This window comes from Molossus molossus, unplaced genomic scaffold (genome assembly GCF_014108415.1).
Source record: "Molossus molossus isolate mMolMol1 unplaced genomic scaffold, mMolMol1.p scaffold_m16_p_12, whole genome shotgun sequence".
Classification (NCBI taxonomy): Eukaryota; Metazoa; Chordata; class Mammalia; order Chiroptera; family Molossidae; genus Molossus; species Molossus molossus.
This window is the reverse complement of record NW_023425347.1, coordinates 68,141,779-68,168,782: the sequence shown is the minus strand read 5'-3', so window position 1 is coordinate 68,168,782 and position 27,004 is coordinate 68,141,779. Positions and strand designations below refer to the sequence as shown.

The 27,004-nt window shown below is 36.8% G+C and overlaps 1 protein-coding gene and 1 pseudogene across 2 annotated transcripts in view; both read right to left on the bottom strand.

Annotated features, from left to right (window-relative positions):
* Positions 1-27,004, bottom strand: part of AGBL4 (ATP/GTP binding protein like 4) — a 1,033,620-nt gene that overhangs the window by 587,878 nt on the left and 418,738 nt on the right. For both annotated transcript variants that reach the window (XM_036257022.1, XM_036257023.1), the window contains exon 3: positions 14,031-14,125. In XM_036257022.1, the coding sequence (XP_036112915.1) occupies positions 14,031-14,125 (95 nt within the window). The remainder of the gene's footprint in view (positions 1-14,030; positions 14,126-27,004) is intronic.
* LOC118627467 lies at positions 371-458 on the bottom strand (annotated as a pseudogene).

The following is a 27,004-nucleotide window of genomic DNA, read 5'->3' as shown; positions in this document are numbered from 1 at the left end:
TTTATTGTTGAATGTATTACAGATATTCCTCCATTTTCCCCTATTGACCCCTCCTCCCCGCTCCCCCCTCCCCCACCTTTCCCCACACTGTTGTCTGTGTCCATTGTTTATGCATATAAGTTGTTTGGTTTATTTCTTCCCACTCCCCCACCCCCCTTCCCTTTGAGGTTTGTCAGTCTAACAACTGATTTGTACTTCTTAATGCCTTCACCTTTTTCACCCATTCCCCCAACCCCTCTCTCATATAGTAATAAACAAAATGTTCTCTGTGTCTACGAAATATTTCTGTTCTCCTTATTCATTTTGTTTGTAGATTCAATTGTCAATAGATATATATTTATTGCTATTTTGTTTGTTCATATTTTTTATCTTCTTTTTCTTCAAGAAGACCCTTCAACATTTCATATAATAATGGTTTGGTAACAAACTATAGAAATGATCCCTGAAAGTATCATCCTAAGTGAAACAAGCCAAACAGAGAAAGACAAGTATCATATGATCTCTCTTATTAGTGGAATATAATGAACATAACAGTCGGAGGAATGGGGTAGTCCCAGAGACGTGGAAGTGCGGTACAGACTGACAATCCCCAGAAGAGGGGGTGGTGGGGGAGAGATGAACCACAGAACTTATATGCATGTATGCATGAACAATGGACATGGACAACAAAGCTGGGTACAGGGCAGGGAGGGAGGGGAAGGGGGAAATCAGTGGGGTAAAAAGGAGAAACATCTGTAACAAAAATTAATAAAAAAATAAATTAAAAAAAATAATAATGGTTTGGTGGTGATGAACTCTTTTAGCTTTTCCTTGTCTTGGAAACTCTTGATATGGCCATCGATTCTAAATGACAGCTTTGCAGGATAGAGTAATCTTGGTTGTAAGTTCTTGCTTTTCATCACTCTGAATATTTCTTGCCACTTTCCTCTGGCCTGCAAGGTTTCTTTTGAGAAATCAGCTGACAGTCTTATGGGAACTCCCTTGTAGGTAACTAACTGCTTTTCTCTTGCTGCTTTTAAGATTCTCTCTTTGCCTTTATCCTTTTGCATTTTTATGATGATGTGTCTTGGTGTGGGCTTATTGAGGCTCATCTTGTTTGGGACTCCCTGTGCTTTCTGGACTTGATGTCCGTTTCCTTCACTAAGTTAGGGAAGTTTTCTGTCATTATTTTTTCAAATAGGTTTTCAATTTCTTGTTTTCTCTCTTCTCCTTCTGGCACCCCCATGATGCAAATGTTGGTACACCTGAAGCTGTCCCAGAGGCTCCTTACACTATCCTAATTTTTTGGATTCTTTTTCTTTTTGTTGTTCTTATTGGGTGTTTTTGCTTCCTTATATTCCAAATCAATGGTTTGCTTCTTGTCTTTACCTACTCTACTATTGAATCTCTGTAAATTATTCTTTATTTCAGTTAGTGCCTCCTTCATTTCTGACTGGTCCTTTTTTATGCTCTTGAGGCCCTCACTAAGTTCACTGAAGTTCTCACTAAGTTCATTGAATATCCTTATAAGCAGTGTTTTGAACTCTGCATCTGTTAGGTTGCTTATCTCCATTTCTCTTAGTTCTTTTCCTGGAGTTTTGTCCTGTTCTTTCATTCGAGACCTGTTTCTTTGTCTCCTCATTTTGGCTGCCTCCCTGTATTTGTTTGTATGTACTGGGTAGAGTTGCTATGTCTCCTGGGCTTCCTAGGGTGGTCTATTATGGTAGATGCCCTGTAGGGTCCAGTGGCACAGCCTCCCTGATCTCCCAGCTGGGCCCTCAAGGTGCACCCCTCATGAGGACTTTACACCCTTCTGTTGTAATTGAGTCTTGATTGCTGTTGGCACATCAATGAGAGAGTTTTACTCAGGCTGATCAGCTGCAAGAACTGGCTGTGCCCACTATCCACTGACCTCTGACTACCTTGGATGATCAGCTGTGCAGGGGCCCACTACACAGAGCAAGACTTACTTCAGCAAGGCTCTGGTACCCACTGAGTCCATTCCTTGAGTGTGTCACTTGTGGAGGTGGTTGGGTGGTGGTGCTTCACAGTGTTCTAAAGCTGTCCACTGGGTGCTGGCTCTGGGGCCAGGTCAGCCACTGCCTGTGTTCTATCTGAAGCCACCAGGCATAAGCTACAAAGCGGTCTGCCAGTGACTACTTCTTATGCTAGGCTTGGAGGTACCCAGGCAAAGCCAAGTTGTGAACCAAGGCTAGCTATTTCTAATGCCAGGCCTCGGGCCACTTAATGAGAGGTATGGGGCTTGCTGAGACCAGATGCTGTTTGTTTGAGAGAATTTAGGAAAATCTGAAGCAGGATCCAAGACAGGCCATTCCTATGGAAAAGCAACTGGTAACAGGTTGGATGTGCCTGAAAGTTTATGGGCAGAGCCTCAGGGAATCACCAGGGCAGGGCAAATAGTGTGAGCCAAGTTGCTGGAATCCCAGATATGGCGGCTATATGCCTGTCCTGTGGGGGAAGGGCTCTCCAAAGGAGCAAAGGCCTCTGACAGCACGTCTGTCCAGGAGAAAGCTGCCTCGCCAGCCCTTGCTCCAGTGCCAAACAACTCAGCTCTTCCCCGTATATCTCTGGTGCCGTTCAAGCTGCTCCCCCATGCTGGAGCCTAAAGGGTGAGAGTCCATGCGCATGCCCTTTAAGAAGAGCTGCCGCCCTGGCCGGTTTGGCTCAGCAGTTAGAGCATTAGCCTGCGGTCCAGGGAGACCCAGGTTCGGTTCCCGCTGGGCCCATGTACTTCAGTTGTGGTTTGTCCCTGGCCCTAGTTGGGTTGTGTGGGTGGCAGCCACTCAATGTGTACCTTTCACATGGACATTTCTCTCACTCTCTCTCCCTTTCTTTCCCTCCAGCTCTATCTGAACAAAAAACGAGAAAGTGTCCTCGGGTGAAGATTAAGGGAAAAAAAAAAGCTGCCTGGGGCTTCCACAGCCGCAGCCTCACTCAGCCTCAGTTCCCGCTGGATTTTCCAGCCAGAAGTTATGGGGACTTCTCTTCCTGGCACTGGAACCCTGAGTGGGGTGCCTGGTGTGGGATGGGGACCCCCTCAGTCCTCAGAGAGGACCTTCCCAGCCCCTCTGCCTCCACCCTTCCCACCAGTTTCGATGTGGCTGCTTCTTTAATTCTGTAGTTGTAGGACTAACATTCAATTTCAGGTGGTTTGGAATGATGGTTGTTCCGTAGTTTAGTTGTAACTTTGATGTGGTTGTGGGAGGACACGAAACCGTGTTTACCTACCCGCCATCTTGACCGGAGCAATCCTGTTATTTTCTTCAATTGAGTATTATTCAGCCATAGAAAATTTAAGTACTGACACTTGCTATAATATGAATGTACCTTGAAATCATTATGTAAAATGAAAGAAGTCGTTCACAAAAACTACATATTGTATGATTACATTTATATGAAATGTTCAGTCTAGGCAATAGAGATGGAAAGTAGATTAGTGGTGGCCCAGGGCAGAAGGTTGGAGAAAGGAGAATGGCTGCTAATGGGTAGAGGTTTTTATTTATGAGAGTTATGAAAATATTCTAAAATTGATCACAGTGATGGTTACACAACTCTAAATATACTTAAAAACATTGAACTGTGCATTTTCAGTAAGTACACTACATGGTGTGTGAATTATTTCTTAATAAAGCTGTTATTAAAATAAAAGTGAAAGATCTGATTAAACCCACATCTAGCTGGCTCAAGAATACAAATTCTAAATTCAAAGACCTGCCCAACAGTGATAATCTGAGCAATCTTGGCCTTAAGAAGAATATGATATGCATAAAAGGACTATTGGAAGTTAGAAGGTACAGTATTACTATAATAATTTTCGTTTTGTTAATTATAAATAACTTTTAAGTTATAAAGGCATTAATATTCCTTTTTAAATGTTTGGAAAATAATTGAAAGAAACACACACACACACACACACAGAAAATGCCACAAATATCTAAATAAACAGCTATTAATATTTTAGTTTGTCATCTATCTATCCATCTATCTACATTGTTGTTTTAAATATTATTTTATATTTAATAACTTCAACCTATGCTATGCCAAATATATTTAACCAATCTTTGCTCAGTATTTATATAATTTTTCTTAATTATAATGAAATTGCCATGAACATCCTTAAAAACATTTTTGAGTATATCTTTATTTCTTTTATCACAAATTTAAACCCTGAAATTCAGTAGAGCAGCAGTTAAGTGTCAGCTCATAATTTAACATCATTTATCAAAGAAAAAAATATGGTCCTTCGAAATCCCTGATCTCTGTTCCTGATCCAACCACTTAATTACCCTAAAAGGTAAACACTTGGCCCCAAATAAATCCAATCTCATCCAATAGTGATGTTTATCAATTAACATTAACTGAAAAGAAGTTCACAGTGTTGATTCACAACCGAAAAGATTAGTAGAAGCCCAAAGAAACTTCAGTGAGGCCCTGAATATCAATAACAATGAAGGCTTAGAGGGCCAAGGAAATTACTCCAGATCACAGATGTTATAAGGGGGAGAACTAAGACTGAAGTTGAGGCTGTGTGATTCCAATGTCTATGCTTTTCCTCCCAGACCTCACTGCTTCACATGCCAGATACTGCCCACAAGGAATTTGTAATTGTTGGTGGCAAGTAAGATCTGTGCACAAATAATTATAATTCAGGTAGAGGAAGATGAATGACACAAAAATAATGCAAACACAGATATTTTCTTGAGAGGATCAGGGAAGTTTTTATGTTTGTGATATAGGCTGTTAAGGAGGAATTTATTCAAACATTGAATAAACATTTAAGTAACTATTTGTGGGAGTGGAGCTGACTCTGTCAGCTACCTTCCAAAATTCATGCTCTCCACTTCTTACTGAAGACAAAGGCAGACTTCATTTGACAACCTCCTTTACAGTGAAATATGGTCATTAAACAACATTTTAGCCAGTGGAATTTGACTAAAAGTAATATGAGCCACTTTCTGGAGTGCTATTAAAAGGGCTCCCGCCCTGGCCAGTTTGGCTCAGCGGTTAGAGCGTCGGCCTGGGGTCCGGAGAGACCCGGGTTCGGTTCCCGCTAAGGGCACGTACTTCGGTTGCAGTTTGTCCCCGGCCCTGGTTTGTCGTGCGGGTGGCAGCCACTCGATGTGTCCCTTCACGTCGATGTTTCTCTCTCTCTCTCCCTCCCACTCTATCTGTACAAAAAATGGAAAAATATCCTCGGGTGAGGATAAAAAAATAAAAAAATAAAAATAAATAAATAAATAAAAAATAAAAGGGCTCCCATGTGGGCTTTTCCTACCTCTTTCTCCGTCTAGCTGGCTGGAATGAAGAGGATGCCCAGGTTACCCTGGAAGCTGTGCATTGAAGATAGCTTGAGTCACTGGATGACTATACAGTTAAGAGATGCCCTGTCCATTTGCTCATGAGGAAGAAAGAAACATATACTTGCTTGATGGACACATTATGGACACATTATGGTCACTCTAATACAATAGTTGGCCTATCCTGTTATATATAGTCCTTATGACATGATAAATAAATGTGTCATGCCCTCAAGAAAGTTACAATTTTATAGGGAAAGAAGTTAAATCCATAGGAAAAATAGACCACAGTATATGACAGGAGGAAACTGTGAGTGCTGAATATCACTTTAGTGGTTCTAGTGATGGATGAAGCTCTCCCCAAAGAAACGACATCTAAGTGGAGGCCCGATGCATATGTAGGAGTTATCTAGGAAAAGGAGGAGAGAGAGCAAAAAAGGAAAAGTATCCCAGCATAGGAAGAGCGTGTGCAAAGTCTGGAGTCTAAAAAAGAACATTGGGGCATAGGATTTCTATAGGTAGAGAAACGAAGTGAGACAGTCTTAGTGAAAGAGGGTAGGCTATGAACCTTCAGAGTACATAGGAAGTGTAAGGTGGCTGGTAGCAGCTCAGAAGATGCCATGGTTGAGTCATTCTTAAATGCATCAATTTGTGACAGAAGACTGGAATAGGGGCATGAACAGGCAAGACAGAGACCAGACTGAATAGAACTAAGGCTTTGTGCTGGACTATATGGAAGGGAAAGTTAGGAGATATGGTAGGCTTAAGACTTCCTTACCAGACAAAAGGTGAGCAAGAACACGGGGGTCCCAACTGCAGGTAAAGGACAGCACCAAAAAAGCATTCTAAGAGCATCTGGTCAATCAGAAAGGTCTTTAAAAGGAGTCATTAATTAAATTAACAATTATTTACTGAGTATCTACTTTGAGCGAAGGACTGTCTAAGTACTGGATGTACAGCAGTGAATAAAAGACTAACCTTATGAAGCTTCCAATCCAATGGATCTAGAAACAGAGAGTTGAATTTTCAGTCCTGATCAAGAGCATAGGTTCCATCTTATATTTAATAATTTTTAAAGCGTCATATCTGATAGAGTGCTTTCACATCCCAAGGCCAATGTTTATAATTATAATAACCATTGGACAGAGAGTAGTATTTTCTCTATTTTATTGATAAGGGAAGTAAAGCTCAATGATACGAAGCAATATACTACAATAACAATTGCCACTATTTCTGGACACATTACTATGTATCAGGTGCTTCCAGTAATGTGATTTACAAGCATTCTATCAAATATTCAAAACCATTTTGTAAAGTAGGGTATTATTATACACATTTTACATAAGAAAACAAGGACTCAAGTCAGTATCAGCTAGAAACTTAAGCTAACCTGTGCTAGATATATTCCATGTGCCCCTCTGACACCTGTCTCCACTCTTCTCCACCCTTTTCTCTGCTTACTTGACTGACCTCTATGGATTCCATCAACTATAGTCTGTGCTTCTGCCTTCTGTTCAGATCGTCTCATGGGGAAGTCTAGCAAATGATCAGAGGCAGGAAAGAGAGGGAGGTCAGAGTATTTATTTTCCTGGATTCTTTCCCAAAAAATAACCTAAGGCTGCCTGTTTCTCTTGATAGAAGGTCACTGCTGCTTTCAAAACAGTCCACTCTCTATACAACTCCCCCTTTCTAGGTTTCAATAACTTCTCCCTTGTCTAAGGATGGTGACAATTCTGAGTTACTAGCCCCAGGTTCTTGCACTATCCTTTGTGGTTCTACACACCAACCATCGTTAATACAATAGCCCTTTATAAATAAATCTACCTCAGATTATCCTAATATGGGTATGTCACCTGTTTCCTTTTGGTCCCCTATTGAGACACAGTCCTGTGAATTCAAGAATCCACTCATTTGTTCAGCCTCTCACACATTCAAGAGGTGACGGGGTCACTTTGATATGTATCACTACATCCCCAGATGTTGTCCTAGCTGCCTGAGGCATGCTTTCTCAGCACCCTAGGACTGGGATTCTTCTTCAGAAAGTCTGATTCCCTGATTCATGCTGGGTCTTGAGTCCTAACAAAGAGACCCCATGACCACAGAGTTGAGAATATAGTCTGGAGCTTTTTAGTCAGTTTTATCCACAGAGATGTCTTCCATATATTCTTTCATTGTTTGAATTAAAATAAATTTATTTGAATTTTTGGCTTAAGGCCAAATAAAGACCTAATTTGTAGCATTTTCCAATTTCCATGATAAAAATACACGATGATTTCAAGCTACCAATGGTTTGAAGAGCAATGAACAAAATTGCCGAAAATTCAATAAAGATTTACTGCAAGCTGGTAAGTGCAGCTCCAGGAGACCACTGATACTGGTCGTGGATATGGTCACCTCTTAATAAGAATTTAATTTGTGGTCACGGCATATATTTTCAAATGCCTCTTACATCTCCCTCCCAGTCTCTCTAGTGATGTCAGTAATACTCTGGCAGGTCAGAAGCATAGGAAACATAATATCCATTTTACTAAGATGAGAAAACCAAGTCCCAGAAAACTGACATACTTTAACCCGAGTCATATTACAAGTAATTGTTAACATCATTTAACAAATTATTTATGTTATTTTTTTATAATTATGACTTTGATTTTCCACAAATTCAAATCGCAGAATTTCTAAAAGTACAAAAAAACTAAAGAAATAAAAATCCTGCTATCCAAAGACATCAGTCAACAGTATTATATGTGTATTTAATATATATGTAGGTTTCATACTATTAAAACAATTATATATAGCATTCTACCCTAGTTTTTACGTTTCGCAAGATTAGCATTTTTCTGAGTTATTATGAATGCTTGGAAACTATTTTTAATGCCTGCATAATAACTGCAATGAGTTGACTCACTATAATTTACTTAATAATTTTCCTGGTTTTAGACATTTAGGTTGGTTTGAGTTTCTGTCATTATCAACAACTCTATAATAAATACCATTGTATACAAAGATTTTTCTGTAATATGACACTTTTTTGATTATTTAAATCTTAGAACAGTATTGCCAAGACTAGGACTCGGATTTTTAGATTCCTATTCCTGATCTCTTTCCACTACATTTTCCAACTCTTAAAAGAATAAATGACATGGGCATTTTAATCTAATGCCATTGTAAGTTTTCATGTAAGTGTTCAGGTTTTCTTAGTCATCCCTAACCAATAGTGGAAAGGGATGAACTTAACCCAAATGCAAACAAAGCTTTCAGTACTATTACTTTATAGGAAAATATTCAAGGGTAATTGGTGATAACATTAACACTAATGAAAAAAACTGATTAGAGTATTAGTAGATTATGCCAATTTGTTTTTTGTGGACTTTAGTTTTATCTTCCCAGTGTTCACACAGGGTCTTTCTTTTGTTCTGCTTTTAGAATCATCTCCCTGAGTCTTCATTTCCGCCTTGTCACTCAGGGGTTGGATGATCAACTTGTCTTGGTTTTTCCAGGAAATTTCCAATTTAAAACTAAAATTTACATTCCCATATCCCAGGAAACCCAATAGATCCAGGCAAACCTGGAGAGCTGGTCACCCTACCAGTCAGGAATGGGTAATGACTTAGGAGTCATCCAGAACTCCCCCCTCTCTTAAACCCTCAGATCTAGTCAATCACAAAGTTAAGTTGATTCAATCTTCTGTAAACCCTCAAATCCACCCAACTTGTTTTCATCTCTACTATTACCACCTTAATCCATTATCAGTTCTATCTTAAAGTATTGCAAAAGCTACTAAATAATTGTCTTTCTCTATAAAATATACTCAAGTCAACAAGACTGAGTTTTCTAAAATGTCAGTATGATCATGTACTGCTACTCCAGGCTAATCCCTTCAATTTCTTTACATTGCTCTCAGAATCAAGTCCAACTGGTTAGCTTGGCTTAAAGGCTCACCTAATTTTACTCTTACCTACCTCTCCAGTTAATTTCTCCTTAAAATTTCATGCTCCATTCACAGTGGCCTTTGTCATCAAAATGTAATATTTTCTCATCTCTTGACTTTCAAACACATTCTGTTACTTCACACATATTCCCACCTGCTATGATCTAACTCATATTCATCTTTCAGCTCTCAGTATAAATAACAGACCTAATGAAGGTCTCTTACTGTTGGAGTAGATTAAGTCTTCAGGGCTACATAGCATGCTTAATAGTTTCCACAGCATGCTGTTGTAACAGTTATCACACTTAACAAGAGTTACATATTTAATGTCTAACCCAGTAGACTAAGAGCTATATGAGAATAGTAACCACATCACTCTTGTCACTGTTTTGTTCTAATACTTTGCATAATCCTGATCCATTGTAACTCAGTAAGCATTTATTGACAAACAGAAGGAAAGACAAAAGGAAAAAAGGGAGGGAAGAAGAAAGAAAGGAAAGAAAGAAATAATGCTCACGTAATCAGTTTTGGGTGAGTCGGAGGAATAGAAAAAGTCAGGAAATTTATTGAGTTAAGAAGATCCTCGAGACCTTAAAAAGTATTTACACATTCATTTCACATTTGTTTCTATCACAACTCTGTGAGAAAATATTATTATGCAATTTTTACAGTGAAGAAACTGAGACTCATAAAAGTGGTGTCATGGCTCATAGTTGTATCTTCCATTTGGAATCCCATTTTCTTAATTTTGTTCTTGTCCCATTTCCTCATAAACTAGCTGAAATACCACCTATCCCAAAAGATTCTCCTTTTCTCCCCTGCCATCCTAATGGTATCAGTTTCTTCCTCTTCTGTAATCCCACAGAACACTTTACATACCTCCCTATTGGTTCTTAGCACAAAGCTCCTATATCATACCTATTTATGTTTATGTTTCATTACAACCTCTAAAAAAATAAAATTGTAAAGATATAATCGATATCACATTCATGTTTATTATCCAAGGGCCTAGCACGAAGCTAAATGCTCAATGAAAATGTGTTACATGGCCTGGCTTGTGTGGCTTGGTGGTTGAGAGTCAACCCATTCACACCAAGAGGTCACTGGTTCGATTCCTGGTTGGGGCCCATGCCCAGGGTTGTAGGCTTGATCCCCAGTAGGAGGCGCGCAGGAGCAGCCAATCAAATGCTTTTCTCTCACATCAATGTTTCTATCTCTTTCTCCCTCTCCATTTTTCCCTCTCTAAAAATCAATGAAAATATATTTTTAAAAAATTTTAAATGAAAACAAAAGTGTTAAATGGAAGCCACCTCTAAAATTTAGTCCAGTCTCCTCAATCTACTATAATGAACAAATCAATCAGAGAAGGTATTTCAGATCTACCAAAGATCACACACTGCTTCCTGCTTCTTTGTGCCCTCTCCCTCTATCCTCCACGAGCATGGAGAATGGGAGGAACAGTACTTGAATCCTGACATCTCTGGCTTGATGTCACCACTTAGTAGTTGTGTAAATATCCTAGGCTTAGTTTCTGCATAGGTAAGAAAACAGATACCAGTTGTTTTGTGATGCCAGTTCTCAGCAATGCCTAGTAGCAATTTCAGCTTTTGACAATGTTAAAAATATTGAGTTATGGATGCAGAAACTTGATGCTACAGAATCTTAATAATAAACAATCTTTTAAAAGTCTGACATGTAAACAGAATTAGAGTGAACTAGAATAGGCAGAAAACTCATCTTTCAGCTTCCCCATTTTGCTGCTAGGTATTGTGAAGTTATCACCTCAAGGAAGAACAGCCTTGAGTGACCATATATTTGCATAATGGCTTCTTAGTTGCTTTTTTTGCTCATTTGCTTTCTTCAACTAATTGATTACCAGCCCTATGTTAAGGCCTGAAGGCATCCTTACTTGAGATCAGTCAAAACACCTTTGATAGGTAAAGAATAATGTTTATTTTTCCTTGAAAAGGTAAAGAAAGTATATTTTCCCATTAGGTATATATTTCATCCAGGAAATTTAGGGGTATTAAAATATATTTTTTTTATTGAATTTTAGAGAGAGAGGGAAGGAGAGAGAGAGAAACATAGATGTGAGAGCAAAACACACTGCCTCCTACACACAGGAGGGATCCAGCCCACAACCCGGGCATGTATCCTAAACTGGAATAAAACCAGTGACCTTTCAGTGCATGGGTTGATGCCCAAGCAACTGAGCCACACCAGTGAGGGAAAATTTAGGGTTTTTAATGTTTGTCATGAGGTAAGAAATTTTCCATGGTATATCTGAATATTAAAATAGACAATGCCTTTAGACCAGAAAAGTGTCAGCTACTTGTCCTTTTTTTTTTTTTTTTTAATTTTTAATTTTAATAATGGTTGCCTTGGTATTGGGGAACTTGGAATTGGAAGACAATAGAGAAGATATTATAACATTGGGATTTGTAATGTTAGTTGTCAGTCTTGAGTCAGGCCATTGCCTAGAATCCTAAATTGTGATGAACTCTTTTGTGTTAGGAAAATTTAATATTTTGAGAGCCAAAGAGTCACATACATGTCTTTATGCTCTTCTGGGAACATTTAGGATAATGACTACTGATACAGGTAATCAGCATAAGGAATGAAAAAAAGTCTTAGGCAGAAAGCACTAAAAGGGCAGAAAGAATCTCTAGGTCAAACTAGTAGCAAGGAGAGTAACAATTATAGCCTGCAGAATTGCTTAATAAAATTCTAAAATGAGAGCTCCATTTGGGAACAGATCTTTTCTGTTATATTCATACCATATCCCAAATTTCTAGAACAATGTGTGGCACATTACAGGTGCTCAACAGTCTTATTAAGTAAACAAATATCTAAACATCCAGCTTAGGGAAAGGTAACTATGAAAGAATGAGAAGAGCTTTGCATCCAAGGTCCAGGAATGGTAAAGCAAAAAAATAGGAGAGATTAAACACATCAACAACTTGATTTGCTTGGGTACCTTGCCTTACGTGCTTGATGAACTACAACAAATTCAGTTCTGAAGCTTGAAATTCCTCCAGAACATTAGAGAAGCCCAATGACTGGATAATGGCTGCTGCTGAGGGCTTGTCAACATTGGATAAGAGCACTAACTTAATTCTAAGGCATTATAATATAAATGCAAGGACTCATTAATATTTCAAAACCTTTTCAAGAGCCTTTACAGAGAGTACCCAAATGATAGTCCATGAGAAACAAACAAAATAACCAAACAAAAACAAAATAAAATGAAATAATTAAGGCTTAAGGATTTTCAAAAGCACAGAAAAAGAGAAGACTCCAGAACTGAACACCTGAGAAAACAGGAGTGTGACTATTGTTGCTGGTAAGATCCCAGCACAGAGCCTAGTAAAAGACATACAATGTCATTTTGAAGACACTCATGAGCTTATCAACAGTGATATCCTTTTGTTGGTAAGATTTGAAGTATGCATCAACACTTCTATCTGTTAAAGGAGACACGTGTGCTATTATTATTCACTCGGCTGACTTCAGAGACTGAAAGCAAAGGGCTACCCCTAGGCCAGATCCCACTGTCAAAAAGGAGTTAAGGAATAGCAGTATAGTTAGTTGACTTGATACATCAAAGCAAAAAACAGGCCCAGGAAGATATTTTTATTTTTTAATAAACAGTTTTCATTATCATCATCAAATGCCTCCATTTTTACAAACCTGAGCTTCTCAGCCCAGCATTTATTGAAAATTGCCAAGTATCGTTTATAGATAAAAGCACAATTCAATATTTATGAATTGCTAGTTTTCTATAAATATAGACATTTGGAGATGATCTTCTCACTAGTCATTAAATTTTGAACAGGGATCAAAGCTAGAATAATATTAACAATTCCTTGCATTTGTATAGTGTTTACATAATACTATTAATAATGGATGACATTTACTGAGCACTTAGCAAGTGCCAGGCACTTTACATGTAAATTATCATAATGAATTCAGTTCATTTCAACAAGCATTCAGTTAGCACCTACTGTGTGACAGATGAACAACACTTGGTTTTTGTCTTTAAAATCCCTTGCTTTTGGTGCACTCCATCAGTATTTGTTGAATGAGTAAATGAATGGATGGATAAACAAAATAATTGGTTTGAATGGCAATGTGGTTGTGATCAAAATAATGCAGGCTCCTCCCCCTACTATCTATCATCTTTTAAAAGTACTTAACCATTCCTAGCCTCAATTTCTTCATCTCTTTTGCAAAAATGTTGTGAGACTAGTAACAGCAAATGTAAAACATCTGACAAAGAGTGGGCTCTAAGTGAGATTAGTTATCATTATCATCCATGTCATCATTATTATTATTATAATTGAGCAATCCTGTCCAGTCCTCATCCTCACAATAGCAATGGGACAAATAGAACTTTAACATCTACAAAACCCAAGAAAAGCAAGGAAAATCCACTAGCATGTAGTCCTCCATATCCTCCGAGGTTACTAAACAGCATCTATGCTTAGGCTAAAACAAACAAACAACACAGAATCAACTTTAATTAAGTTTCCAAAGATACCTTCATAAAAGGCAAACAGGATAGGAAGTTAACCAAATTACAAACTGCAGCTTTCCTCAGAATGTTGGATAATCCAAACATGGGACCACGTTCTCTATCCCAACATTCTCCAGGTTAGCACCTGGAGCCTAACCAATGGCCATCCAGAAACTTATTTTATTCTTCTTAGTGTCAATGATTCTAAACCCTATCCATCAGATGAACTTGAGCTCTGGTCAAATTCTCCAACCAGAAATATGTCCCAATCAGTGCACTGGTCACTTACCATTTTGGTCTGCTAGTAGATTTCACCACAGGGGCCATACCATCTCTATAAAGACTCTTGGTTTTGCTGAAGTTAACAATGTTGAAAATGACTCTCTGAAAAAGAAAGAGGGAGAAGTTTATCAGAAGATTATGCTATGCAAGTTGCCACTTCCTGACAATTAGAACTGGAAACAATAAGCAGGGTTGAAGGAATCCATAAGGACAAGCTGACAACAGTATAATGAAAAAAAATGATGCCCATAGAAATTCAATATGTTTGCTCCAGCTTAGCATAGTAGTTAACAGCACAGACTCTGGAACCTGGGAGTTTTAATCTCACTTTACCACTCCCAAGTTATATGACCTTGCCAAACTAATAAATCTTCCTGTGTCTCAGTTTCCTCATCTGGAAAATGGGAATAATAAGGGTACCTAGGGTTACTGATGAGGACAAAATGTTAATATATGTACAGTGTTTGAAACCATACTTGGTACATTCTAAATGCTATGTAAATTTTGGCTATTATTATTCATTGTGCTGTCTCTCTAGGCTGACCTAGAATTTGCATGGAAATGAATGATATTATCATTATAGTGATAATATATACAGTAGTGCATTTGAAGTTCAAAAAACTAAAGATAATAACAGTGTAAAACTGAAGTTAAAAAAATTCTGCAACAGCTCAGCACCCTTTTGACTAGAACTTGAGGTCATATGTTCTCTTCGCACCTCTTTGTTATCCTTTGCTACAGGCTAGGGGTACTGGGCTCAACCCTAATTTTAGCATCGACTTATAGGGGCATAGATACTTGGGTAAGTCCCGTTCCTCTCTGGGTTTCACCTTTAAAGTGAGGGAGTGGGGCGTTCTAGATGACTAAAGTCCTTTCAGGAGGATAGTATATTTAAAAGAAATCAGAGCCTTTATTTTAATAAATAACTTTGTCATAACTGGGGAGAAGAGATTGGGAAAGAAAAGAATTGGGGTTAAAAGACACTAAATGGCCACCAAAATAGTCCAAATGACAGAGGATGAGCACTAGAGTAGTTGGAGAAAGGGCAAGCTTTCAAGAAGAGGTGACCATAGAGAAGCTTTTCTATCCAGAGGCAAAGAGATGGAAGCATAAAAATTCATGTACTGTTTCACTGAGCAAACATTTACTGTGTGTGGTGTTATACAATATCAAGTGCCAGGTATTTTGTACACTTTTTAAATGTTTTAAGTATTCTCCTATAACCATAATAAAAATATTAACATCTCCATTTCACAGATGTGGAAACAGAGGCTCAAATAATTTTACTAACTTGCTTAAAGTCATGTAATTAATAGATGGAGAGTTGATATTAAATCTGGGGGAATAAACACAAATAAGATGCCCATGATCCCTACCCTTGAGTTACTAAGGTTCCAAAATTCCACAACTCTAACCAAATCTGTTTTCCAAAATAAGGGTAAAAATAAATATAATAAAATATTTTCAAGTCTTTGAAATTTTGTTTTCTTGAAAAGAGAAAATCTTAACTATTTCCTCCAGCCTCATATTTAGGATTACCATAAAATGTTTTGTTCTATGAAATAAGCTCTTAGAAATAACTCATGTTTTTCTTTCTCCTCAGAGATCTAACCATTGACCCCATCTCCAGGCATTTCAGTTTCAGAGCTCCCTTCCATCATTAAAGTAAGTCATCAAGAACGTCCAAGGCTATTCCATTATTAATAACCCAGACCTGTTTGTTGTCAGTTCAATTACTTCTCCCAGGGTCTTGGCTACTGTCTGATTTAAGAAAATCAATATCAAGGGGGCACAAATGGCCTTTGAACCTTGCAGAGCTTAATCCTCACCTTTTTCTTCTGAGATTCCAGCTGTCAGATCCATTCTAGTGAACCTGGAAGCCATACTGCAATTTCAGGATCTAAATTAATGCTAAATGCAGGTGGGGCATCTAATACAGAAATAATGTGCATATGTAAAGCTTGAATAAATAAATGAGAAAATGGAACCTTTATTGATCATTAATACCTTACATTGTGCAAGGAAAATTTCGCAGGAGTTTTAAATATACCAGATCTACATCCATACACAAAAGTTGTTTATTTTAGCTCAAACTTCAGACATGAGGAAATTAAAGCTAATAAAGGCTAACTGGCTTGTCCTCTCCCCAACCCCCCAACATTCCCAGAACTATTAACTGGTACAGCTAGGATGTAAATATTAGTTGTCTGACTATAAAGATCATACTTTCTATGACACTACATGCAAAAGAACATTATCTCTTAACATTCCCCACCCATGCATTTTTAAAAATATGTTTTCCAGCCTATTTAGTAAGGCTGCATGTAATTGTGAGAGCTAAAGGTGTTTGAAAGTAGGCAATTAGGAAATCTTATCTTTCCATATTTTACACTCAATAATCAGTTATTTACTTAAAATGCATCACAAAAAAATGGAACCTATGAAATAATAGTAACAACTAGAATAATAGCAAACAACTTTTGAGCACTTGCTATATACCAAATATTTAATTCTTCTTCATTTTTCATGTACCAAAGAAAAAATGATAGAAATTTAAAAATATTTACAATTGGATAATCGATTCATCACTACATATCGGAGCTTGTGGCATGCAGAAAAAGTATATAAAAGAAAAAGAAAGAAAAGTTAAAATTTAGCCTTATGTGCATATACTAGAAAAGAAGAAAGACTGAAAAAGAAAGTGCTAACTTAAAAAGTTTAGAAAATAATTCATTTTACAGAATGCCAGAGACACAAACACTGGAAGTATTTGGTACCACCAAAACTTAGAGTGTCAGGCAGAGTAGGGCCAATGTCCTTATAAAAAGAAATTAAGTCCCCAGATTCTTTCCCTCACACCAAATTCCCAAGTAATGATGACTCTTCCTCCACTGTGATGGGAGACTAAATGTTCACTCTCTGGAGAGATTGAAGCACAGAGATTCTGGATTCAAATTTCAAAATATGGTAGTCAAGCTTATTATCTCTATAGTAAGGAGATCAGAGAATTCTGTGGGGAAACCAATTCCCAATCCAAGATAAAAGATTTTAAAAAATAAATATAGAAGACTCCCCAAATGGAATGGCTGGCTCTCCATTGGCATTTGGATCTTCCATTTTAAATGTTGTTGCCAGTCTACTAATGATGAAAGACATCCAACAGAAGCAGAGACCAATGCAACCAAGTAAAGATATAGGAGGGAAAAAAAGACTCAGGCAAAACAGGCAATCTGCAATAGATGCATTGAAAACAAACTTAACAGGAAAACAAAGACTATTAGTAGAAGGCAGAAGGCACTAAGGGTAGTTGTAGAAGAAAAAAAAATCATGTATCACAAGACTCATCTATGTTAATATTTACATATTCATAATAAAAAAATCCTGAATATTAATAATGCAAATAATGATATAAATATGGGTGGAAGAGAAGTACTTATATTAGTCACCAGAACTGTTGAAGAATTTAATCATCTTCACAATACAAAATTGACAAGTAATATCTAAAACTAAAATAGAGAATAATCGTACAGAATGTTTATTTAGAAATATAAAATATCAGAGGACACAATGAAAATATAAGTGATTGCCTGCTGCCTGTTTTGTAAACAGAAAACAAAGCCACGCTCATTCATTAGTATTGTCTATGGCTGCTTTTGTAACATAACAGCAGAGTTAAGTAGTTGTAACAGAGACCTGATTGCCTACAAAGCCTAAATTACTCCCTACTTTTTTCTTTACAGAAAAAGTTTGCTGACCCTTGATTTAAGAAAAAGGAATCAAAAGTGGAAGAGTAAGAAGAGGGCTATTTTCTTTTGGCCTTTGTAGTATTGAGTTTGAAATGTCATACTTTCATAAAAATGAAAAATTTAAGTGAAATGTTTAAAATAAGAAAAAGAGGCCCTGGCCTGGTAGCTTAGTTGGTTACAGCATCCTCCCAATAGGACAAGGCTGTGGGATGATCTCTGGCAAGGGCACGTACAAGAAGCGACTAATGAATGCATACATAAGTAGAGAAACAAATCTATGTCTCTGTCTCTGTCTCTCTCCCCCTTCCCTCCCTCCTTTCTTCTCTCTCTAAAAATTGACAAAAAAAGAAAAATATAAAATCAACCCAACTAATTTTATGAGGATATTATAAACTTGAAGCAAAAATAGGCATGAACACTAGAGAATAGAAAAGTGTAGCAAAACTCATAGACATAGACAACAGCATGGTGATTACCAGAGGAAAAGGGGGTGGTGGGAGGTAGAAAAGGGTAAAGGGGGATTAATGGTGATGGATGGACTTTGATTTGGGGATGAACACACAATACAATATACAGATGATGCATTATAGTATTGTATACCTGAAACCTATATAATTTTATTAACCAATGTTATCCCAATAAATTCAATTTAAAAAAGAGAAAGGTATAGCCCTGTCTGTTATACACATTTATTGAAAAACTCTAAATAAAAAACCAACCTCGGTTGCGGTTCAGTCCCCACCCTGGTCGGGGTAGTGCAGGAGGCAACCAATCGATGTGTCTCTCTTACATCGATGTTCCTCTCTCTCTCTCTCTCCCTCCCTCCCACTCTGACTGAAGTTAAAAGGAAAATTATTTCCCGATGAGGATTTAAAAAAAATTACCAATCCAAATCCAGCAGTAAATTCATACACACAAACACACACACACACTTTGTATATCAATACCTAGTAAAACATATCCTAGGAATGGAAAGATGATTCGAGAGCTATAATGTATGTCATCATATTAACAAATTAAGTGAGAATTACTAAATTATTAACAAATAGGTATAGTAAAAACATCTGATAAAATTCCACAGCCATTAAAAAATTTCATAATATGTGAGAGCTAAAAATAGAGAAGAGCTTCCTTTAATTTATAAAGCGCAGTTATTAAAAATTTACAGTAATCATGCCTAATGATAAAGTGTAAGAAATATTCCTTTTATAAGCCAGGAAACAACAAGGTTGCCACTTCTGTTTCTTCTATTCAACATCACAATGAAAATTCTAGTGCAATAAAATAAAAAGAGAGAGTAAAAATATATGGGTTAAAAAGAAAGATGTAAAACATTATTCATAGGTGATATTATTGTCTACATATAAAAGAGAAACTGAAGAAAACTTTTAGAATAGAGTCAAAGTTGCTAGATTTCAAAAACAAAACACAAATTTCAACAATGAACCTATAAAACAATTGACCTATAATCAAGAAAAAAATAGAAAGAGCACAATTTATTAATATCAGGAATAAAAATGAACCTACAACCATAAACATTAAGAAGATTTAAAGGGTTGCTATAATAAAAAGACAATATAAAAACATGGAATATGAGTCTGATTTATTGAAAATAAAAAGAGACCAAGATTTTATCTTCAACTCAACCCACATTACCTACATTACCTTTGATATGTCATCACACCAAAGCAAATTCACCCTGAACTCCTACTGAGTCCTACCCAAGTCATATTAACCTGGCTACCTAACTGGAAAATGTAGCCAGACTTATACCAAGCAGCTTTCTCCCATTGTGTTATGTACTTCTCTATATTATCAGAGTAGGTTAATAACAATTGGTTGTTTCAAAAGGAGTTACTGACATCAGTCATATGAAAACTACTCATGCCTAATTTAAGGATTCAAATTCATTCTTAATTTTAAATATAACTATTAGTAAAATAAAACTAGGATGAATGATTTGCAAATTACTAAAGAAAGAAGAAAAAAATATTGGAGAGATTTTAAGAAATTGTTATGAAATATAAAAAAAATGTTTTTAAATTGTAGGAAAGCATAAATAAAATCAACCATGAAAGAAAATAACCAATAAAAGGCAAACAAGCCTGGCCAGTGTGGCTCAGTGGTTGAGCATTGACCCATGCACCAGTAGGTCACCAGTGCAATTCCCGGTCAGGGAACATGCCCAGGTTGTAGGCCCAATCCCCAGAGGGGGCATGCAGGAGGCAGCCAATCGATGTTCTCTCTCATCGATTTTTCTCTCTCTCCCTCCCCTCCCTTCTTCTCTTTCTTAAATCAATAAAGAAAAAAAAAAAAGACCAACAAGATCATAAGGTATTAAACAGCCAAAGGAGAACACTAACTAGAGATTTGCCCCAAATGAAACATACCATAAAACAACAATCAACAAAACAATGGCTGACTATCACTAGAACAAATGCATAGGTCAGTGAGACATGAGTGGAAGTCCAGACATAAACTCAAGCACATAAAAATTTATTGCATGGAAATGTGGTATTTGAAATTAGAAAGAAAAGGGATGACTTACTCAACAAGATATTGGAACAACTTTTTAAACAACTGGGAAAAAATGTTATGCTGCTTCTTTAGATTTACAGTAAAATTCCTAACGAATGAAAGGCATTTAAACTTGTGGACAAAAATATTAAAGTTCCAAGCCTACCTTGTGTAACTTTGACCATGTTTTATCATATTTCTGAGCCTTATTTGACTTACATGTAAATAGGAAAATCATACCTATTTGGTAGAGCTGTTGTTAGGATTAAATATAATTGACAAGAAAATGTGATAAGGAAACAATATAAATTGGTGGAAGTGATAGTATACCAGTTCTGAGCCAAGACCTCAAAATGCCTTGTGTAGTTTCAGGTTCTCTCTCAAAACCTTACCACCAAATTTGACAGACAATAAGAGATCACAATGAAGAGAGCCCAGTTGTTCCAGAGGAAGCCATCCTAGACCAGCCTACAGCCAGCTGACATGCAAACATAGGAGAGAACATAGCCCAAATCAGCAGATTACCTACCTAATCCAGAGCTGATCATCAACACAGAAGAATATGGGTCAACCTAGCTGATCCATGGACTCATAAGTATTAATAAATGCTTAATCCTTTAAACCACTGAATATTGGGATGTTTTGTAAATTAGCAATAGCCAAATAAAACACCGTGTAATTCTTTACTGATCAAAATTATAGAAAGAACAGAAAAGAAAAAAGTAAGAAAGAAAGAAAACATTAAAAAGAGGAGGTAAAACATCATTTATATGTGGAATCTAAAAAAGCCCAACTCATAGAAGCCAGAAACTAGAATAGTGGTTACAGGAGCTGCAGGATGAGAGAAAAGAGGAGACATTGGTCAAAGAGGACAAATTTCCAAATATCAGATGTATAAGTTCTGGAAATCTAATGTTCATCATGGTGGCTATTGTTAATAATACTGTATTATATACTGAAAGTTGCTAAGAGAGTAAATCTTAAATCTTCTCACTATAAAAAAGAATCATGTGACATGATGAAGGAGTTAGCTAACACTATGGTGGTAATCATCTGGTAATATGTAAGTATATCAAACCAACACCTTATACACCTTAAACTTACGCAACATTATTTTTTAAAAATATATTGATTTTTTTAAAGAGAGAAACATTAATGTGAGGGAGATACATCGATTGGCTGCCTTCTGCACATCCCCTACTGGGGATCGAGCCTGCAACCCAGGCATGTGCCCTGACCAGGAATCGAACTGGGACCTCTCAGTCTATGGGACAATACTCAATCCACTGAGCCACACTGGCCGGGCAAACTTATAGTGTTATATGTCAATGGTAGCTTAATAAATCTGGAATAAAAGTTAAAAAAAAAAACATTTAAAGTAATTCACTTTGCATTGTAGTTTATAGTCATACTATCTGTATTAAACTGACTTTGATTTTTCTTCTCTATATTTGTAATTTTTTGATACAAGTCAATTCTTCCTTAAGTATTATGTGTACTTATTGTTAAAATAGTATTTAAACTTAGTTATAAAAATATATATACTTTTTATCATTTTTTCCTCTAGATTTTTACTCTTTAACTTTAGGTAGTGGGGATAATATCAGTTCCTGACCTTCATAATTATGCAGTTTGGCTGGGTTCATGGGTGGTGAAATGGATATGTTATATAGCAATGTCAGTTTCTTTTTCTTGACTCATTTGTAAAATAAGTTTCTACAAGAGTATACTAGTCTATCCTGGCCGGTGTGGCTCAGTGGTTGAGAATTGACCCATGTACCAAGAGGTTGCTGGTTTAATTCCTGGTCAGGGCACATGCCCAGGTTGTGGGCCTAATCTCCAGTGGGGGGCATGCAGGAGACGGCCAATTGATGTTCTTTCTCATCGATGTTTCTATCTTTCTCCCTCTTCCTTCCTCTCTCTCTAAAATCAATAAAGAAAAAAGAAAAGATTATACTAGCCTTAGGAGACAGAAATCTGAATTCAAATTTGCGTCCATCATTCACATCATTCACTATCTTTGTAAACTTTAGTGTGTTATATTTTACTTCAGCTAACCATCCGCAAAATCAGATTGGCAACATTTTACCTATCTGAAGGCCCAATCTTCATCTAGATAGTTAAAGCAAATATTATTTTGAGAGTGCTTTCAGCTCCAAGATACAGGTTTCTATGGCTCTCTTTTTATTAAGTCCTTATGTACTGGGCATTTTTCTGTCACATCTCACTTAATAATTACAACTTTTGAGAGAAAGTCTTAATATTCCCATTTCAAGAAGAGGAAACTAAGGCTCTCACTGAAATTAAATAACCTGTGCAAGAACACAGTGCTGACAAGTGGTAGAACCAGGATCCAAAATCAGATTTATTTGGCTCATAAGAGGGAGCTTTATGGAATAAAACACACTGCATCCCTCATCTCAGGACTGGACAATCTAAGCTAAATGAAGAAGTAGCAAACTCCTTTCCTCCCACTTAGAATCACATTAGAATGCAATACTAGAAAATCTATGCTTTCAATTTGCCTCTGAAGATAAATACTTTTTATACAACGCCCTTGATGAATAGCAAACCTGTAGAACAATAAGAGAGAGAGAGAGAGAGAGAGAGAGAGAGAGAGAGAGGAGAGAGAGAGAGAGAGAGAGAGAGAGAGAGAGAGAGAGAGAAGCACCTGCTTAGAAGGCTTAGAAGGGCCTTTTCTTTTCCCAAAGCACCTGGGAATTAAGAGATGACTGTTCTACAGTACAGCTTTATTGTACTGTTTTCCAGTGCAGAGACTAAGCCACTAACTGCTATCAGACCAGGTGCTTGAAGTTATTTGCCAGCAGGAGGAAGGGTTATACTAAGCCAAGCAAATTCTCTCATGCAGTACTCATGAGGCAATGACAACTACTTATGAGCTACTGATAAGAAAGAGGTTTAGGATCTCATGGTTGGGGTCAGGGCTAAAACCAATATAAGGGTTCAATCTGGAGCCACAGTTAAGAGTCAGTCCATCTGAAGAAGGAACCAGTCACTTTCCACAATGAGAGGACAATTCAATAAACAAATCAAAATATTTTATAATTGTAACATGAAATAAACATTTTTTGAATAATTGATTCAATATTACACCAGTCATATTTACAACATTGCCCTATGTTTATCTGACACATTTTTCACCACTCATTGCAAGGCTCAGTTTGAACATTTAGAAACTAAAAATGACTAGAATCCGCATTTATAGAGCTTCACCTTATAGCAGTTTTGAAAAGCTAGTATTTGGAAGAGATCAATTTTAAATGGAAAAACAAGGAGTATCTTGTGGATTGCAAACAGCAGATAAAACGTTTCCTTACTAAAGACTGCTCTCTCCAATGAATTTCAGAGAACACTAAGATCTCCCCTTTGTTTAAAGATAATCACATTTTTCTCAGAGTGGTTCACTAGGGCCTTACCTTGGACATGAATTTTTCATGACTGATTGATTGAAAAGACAATGCCAACAGAGAATAATACAAGTGTAGGGACCTGTATTACAAGGTAGAGTTAAATTACTCCAAGGGTTAGAATGACAAACCCAGGTATTGCCTTCATCTCACCAAGTAAACTGACAATTACAAATCTGTTGAAAAATGAGAAAAATCAATTAGGAAAAGGTTGACTTGTACTAAAAACTAGTGTTTGCTTTATTGAACACCAGTTCGTGGACTTTAGCAACAAACAGAGAAAGCAGTATGGGAAAATGCCTATCTTTGGGTGGGGGATGGAAGAAGGTGGAGTGAGAAGAAAGTTGGATTGAGAGAGTAGAGACCTGTCTTCTCTTCCAGATTTATGTCACTGACTTGTTATTTGACCTCAGGAAGATTACTTCTTGTCTCTGATCCTCTATTTCCCTGTTTCTAAAATAAAGACAACTGACTAAGGTGCAGGGTCATGGCCTGAGGCGTTTGCAACAAGTAACACAGTTAAATCAAGAATGAAAAGGGAGACTCTAGGTTCTCTACACATCTGATGGATTACTCCCTTTATTCTTTCAGAAATATTTATTGAACTCTGCATATGTGTCCAAATTATTTTATGTACTGGGGATACACAGATAAATAAGACATACCTTGTTTCTGCCTTTATGTAGTTTACATTTTAGTGCAAGGAGACCAAAAAACTGCACAAATAAATAAATAAATGTATAATGCAGAATCAGACAGTAATAAAAACTATGAAAAAGTAAAATAATAAATGGTTAAGGCACAGAATGGAAAATAGTCTGTAGTCTATTTGGCATAAAATTATTATTTTACATATAATTTGTTGAATGCCTACTAAGTTCCTGAGAAATGGTCAGGCACTTTTGTATTGCATATTGTTTCTGGTCCTTAAAAAAAAATCTTAGAGGTAAATATTATTTTTCATTTTACAGGTTAAGAAAGTAATATAAAGAAAACAAAAGATCAAGTAACTTTCCATTTTTTCACCCGTCAGAGACAGGATGGACAAGTTTGGTTTGGATGCTGAGGATGATGATATCACACATGCGTGAAGACAGTATAAAAACAGTTTATTCTTTACATAATGAGGATTTCTGGCAAGTGTAGAGTAGTTTCCCAATTTGGTCTGAAAATGGCTTGAAAGAGCAAGAAAGGAGGCTTGCTTGGAGTTTTATGGTGGTTAGGGGCTTGAGCCAGGTTGAGGATTCTCAGATATACCTTTCCTGCCAGTGCTAAAGAAGGTGGAACCCCTGCGTTCTTAATAAGCTTGCCTACATATGAGGCAGAAGGGAAAGGAGGGAATGCGTCTTGAAGATGCTAGCACTCAAAAGTCAGAAATGGAGTCGAACTGTTTAATATACCCTCTAAAGATGATATAGCTTATGTAGATGAAACAGAGTAAGTGAAAGTCGAGTCTGGTTTTGTCCAGCCCCAAAGTTCATGTTTTTTTTTTTTTTTCTATTTTACACTATGGTAACTCAACTGGAAAGATTTTTTCATGTCCCTTCAATGGGCCTGGTAAGATGTGTCTCAAAAAAGGAGTATGGGTATGATACTATATGCAAAGGACACTAGAGAGATAGTAAGATGGTGGGTGTTTGAACTGACCCTGCTGCATAAAACAACTTTAAATGCTCTTAAAACTATGGGGGAACTAATAAAACATTAAGAAATTATCAGGTAAATATTTAAATGAATTTACATATTCATTTAAATTCAACAGAGAGCATTTCTTGAAGCTGGTGAATCTGAGCTTGGCAAAATAGAGATTGGCTTACAGGACTGTCAAAGCAGTTGAAATGAAAGAAATCATAGAAAAGTGAGACCAAAATTCTGTGTGCAATTTTCCTTCACTTCATTTGCAAAATCCTAAGATACTCATATATAGGGTGAGATGCTAACAAACTAAGTAGAAAAAAGCATCAAGGAAGTTATAATGCTAAATGGAGATTTCAACAGTCTCAAAGTGCTGCAGAAAAGGAGTCTGGAGCTCAGGTCCCAACAAGTTTAAAAAACTTGGTAAACACTTTATATTATTTGAGCTACCAGAAGTGCTATGCTCTCACAGCAAGGGCAAGTCAAACATATAGTTGAATTTAAATACCTAAAAGTCAGCCTTGACTGGGTAAAGATCATCTTCCCCAAAGTTATCTGCCTGACAGAAGAAAATTGAAGACTTTCAGGTGAAAGCAACATCAATAAAGGCATCTATATATTTCAAACAAGGTAGCCTGCATCAACCAAATTTACCAGATGTGTCAAGAAATAGAAACAAATAAATAAAAAAGAAAGAAGAAAGAAACTTGACCCAAAGATTACAAATATTTCAGGCACTTCAAAATAATGACCAACATTTTAAAAAAAATAGAGAAGATAGAAAAATTTACCAGAGAACTAGAATATAGATAAAGATGCAAGCATATATACAGAAAAAGAAAAATTTAATAACTAAAATAAGTAATTTCATAAATGGGTTTTAATAACACATTAAATCCAGAGGAAGAAAGAAATAGTAAAATAAAAGATTAGTAGAAACTATCTACACCAACCACTGAAAGAGCACATGATTTCTGCAGCCTGATCAGAGGCAGAGGGTGAGCGTCCCACCACCCATGCCACTCTCTTGGCCCCATCAAAGCTAGTGGGTGCACAGCTCACACAGGAGATGCCCCTTGAGAATGAGGCTGTGGTGGCCAGGGAGACAGCATTTCTGGGCCCCACGGTTCTAAAACAATCAGAGAGACAGTTCAAAAGACAACCAAGAACTAGTGCAAGGTTAAATAATGAGATTCATCTCCTTCATAGGGCCACTCTTTCAAGACTGGGAGAGTTGGCTGTTTCACCTAATATATAGAAACAAACACAGACAGTCAAGCAATATGGAGAAACAAAGTATATTTTCCAAGTGAAAAAACAAGATAAAACTCCAGAAAAAATACCTTAATGAAATGGAGATGAGTAATTTACCAGATAAAGAGATAAAGTAATGATCATAAAGATGCTCATAAAACTTGGGAGGACAATGAACACAGAATTTCAACAAGAAGATTGAAAATATAAGAAAGTACCAAACAGAAGTCATAGAGATGAAGAATACAATAAAAAGTGCTATAAAGGATAACTATGTAAATAAGTCTACATGTTAATGGTTTGTAAGTGCACATACATAATATATATATACACACATATATGCATGTTAATACTCATGCACACATATACATGTATGTATACATAGACACATTTACTTCCTA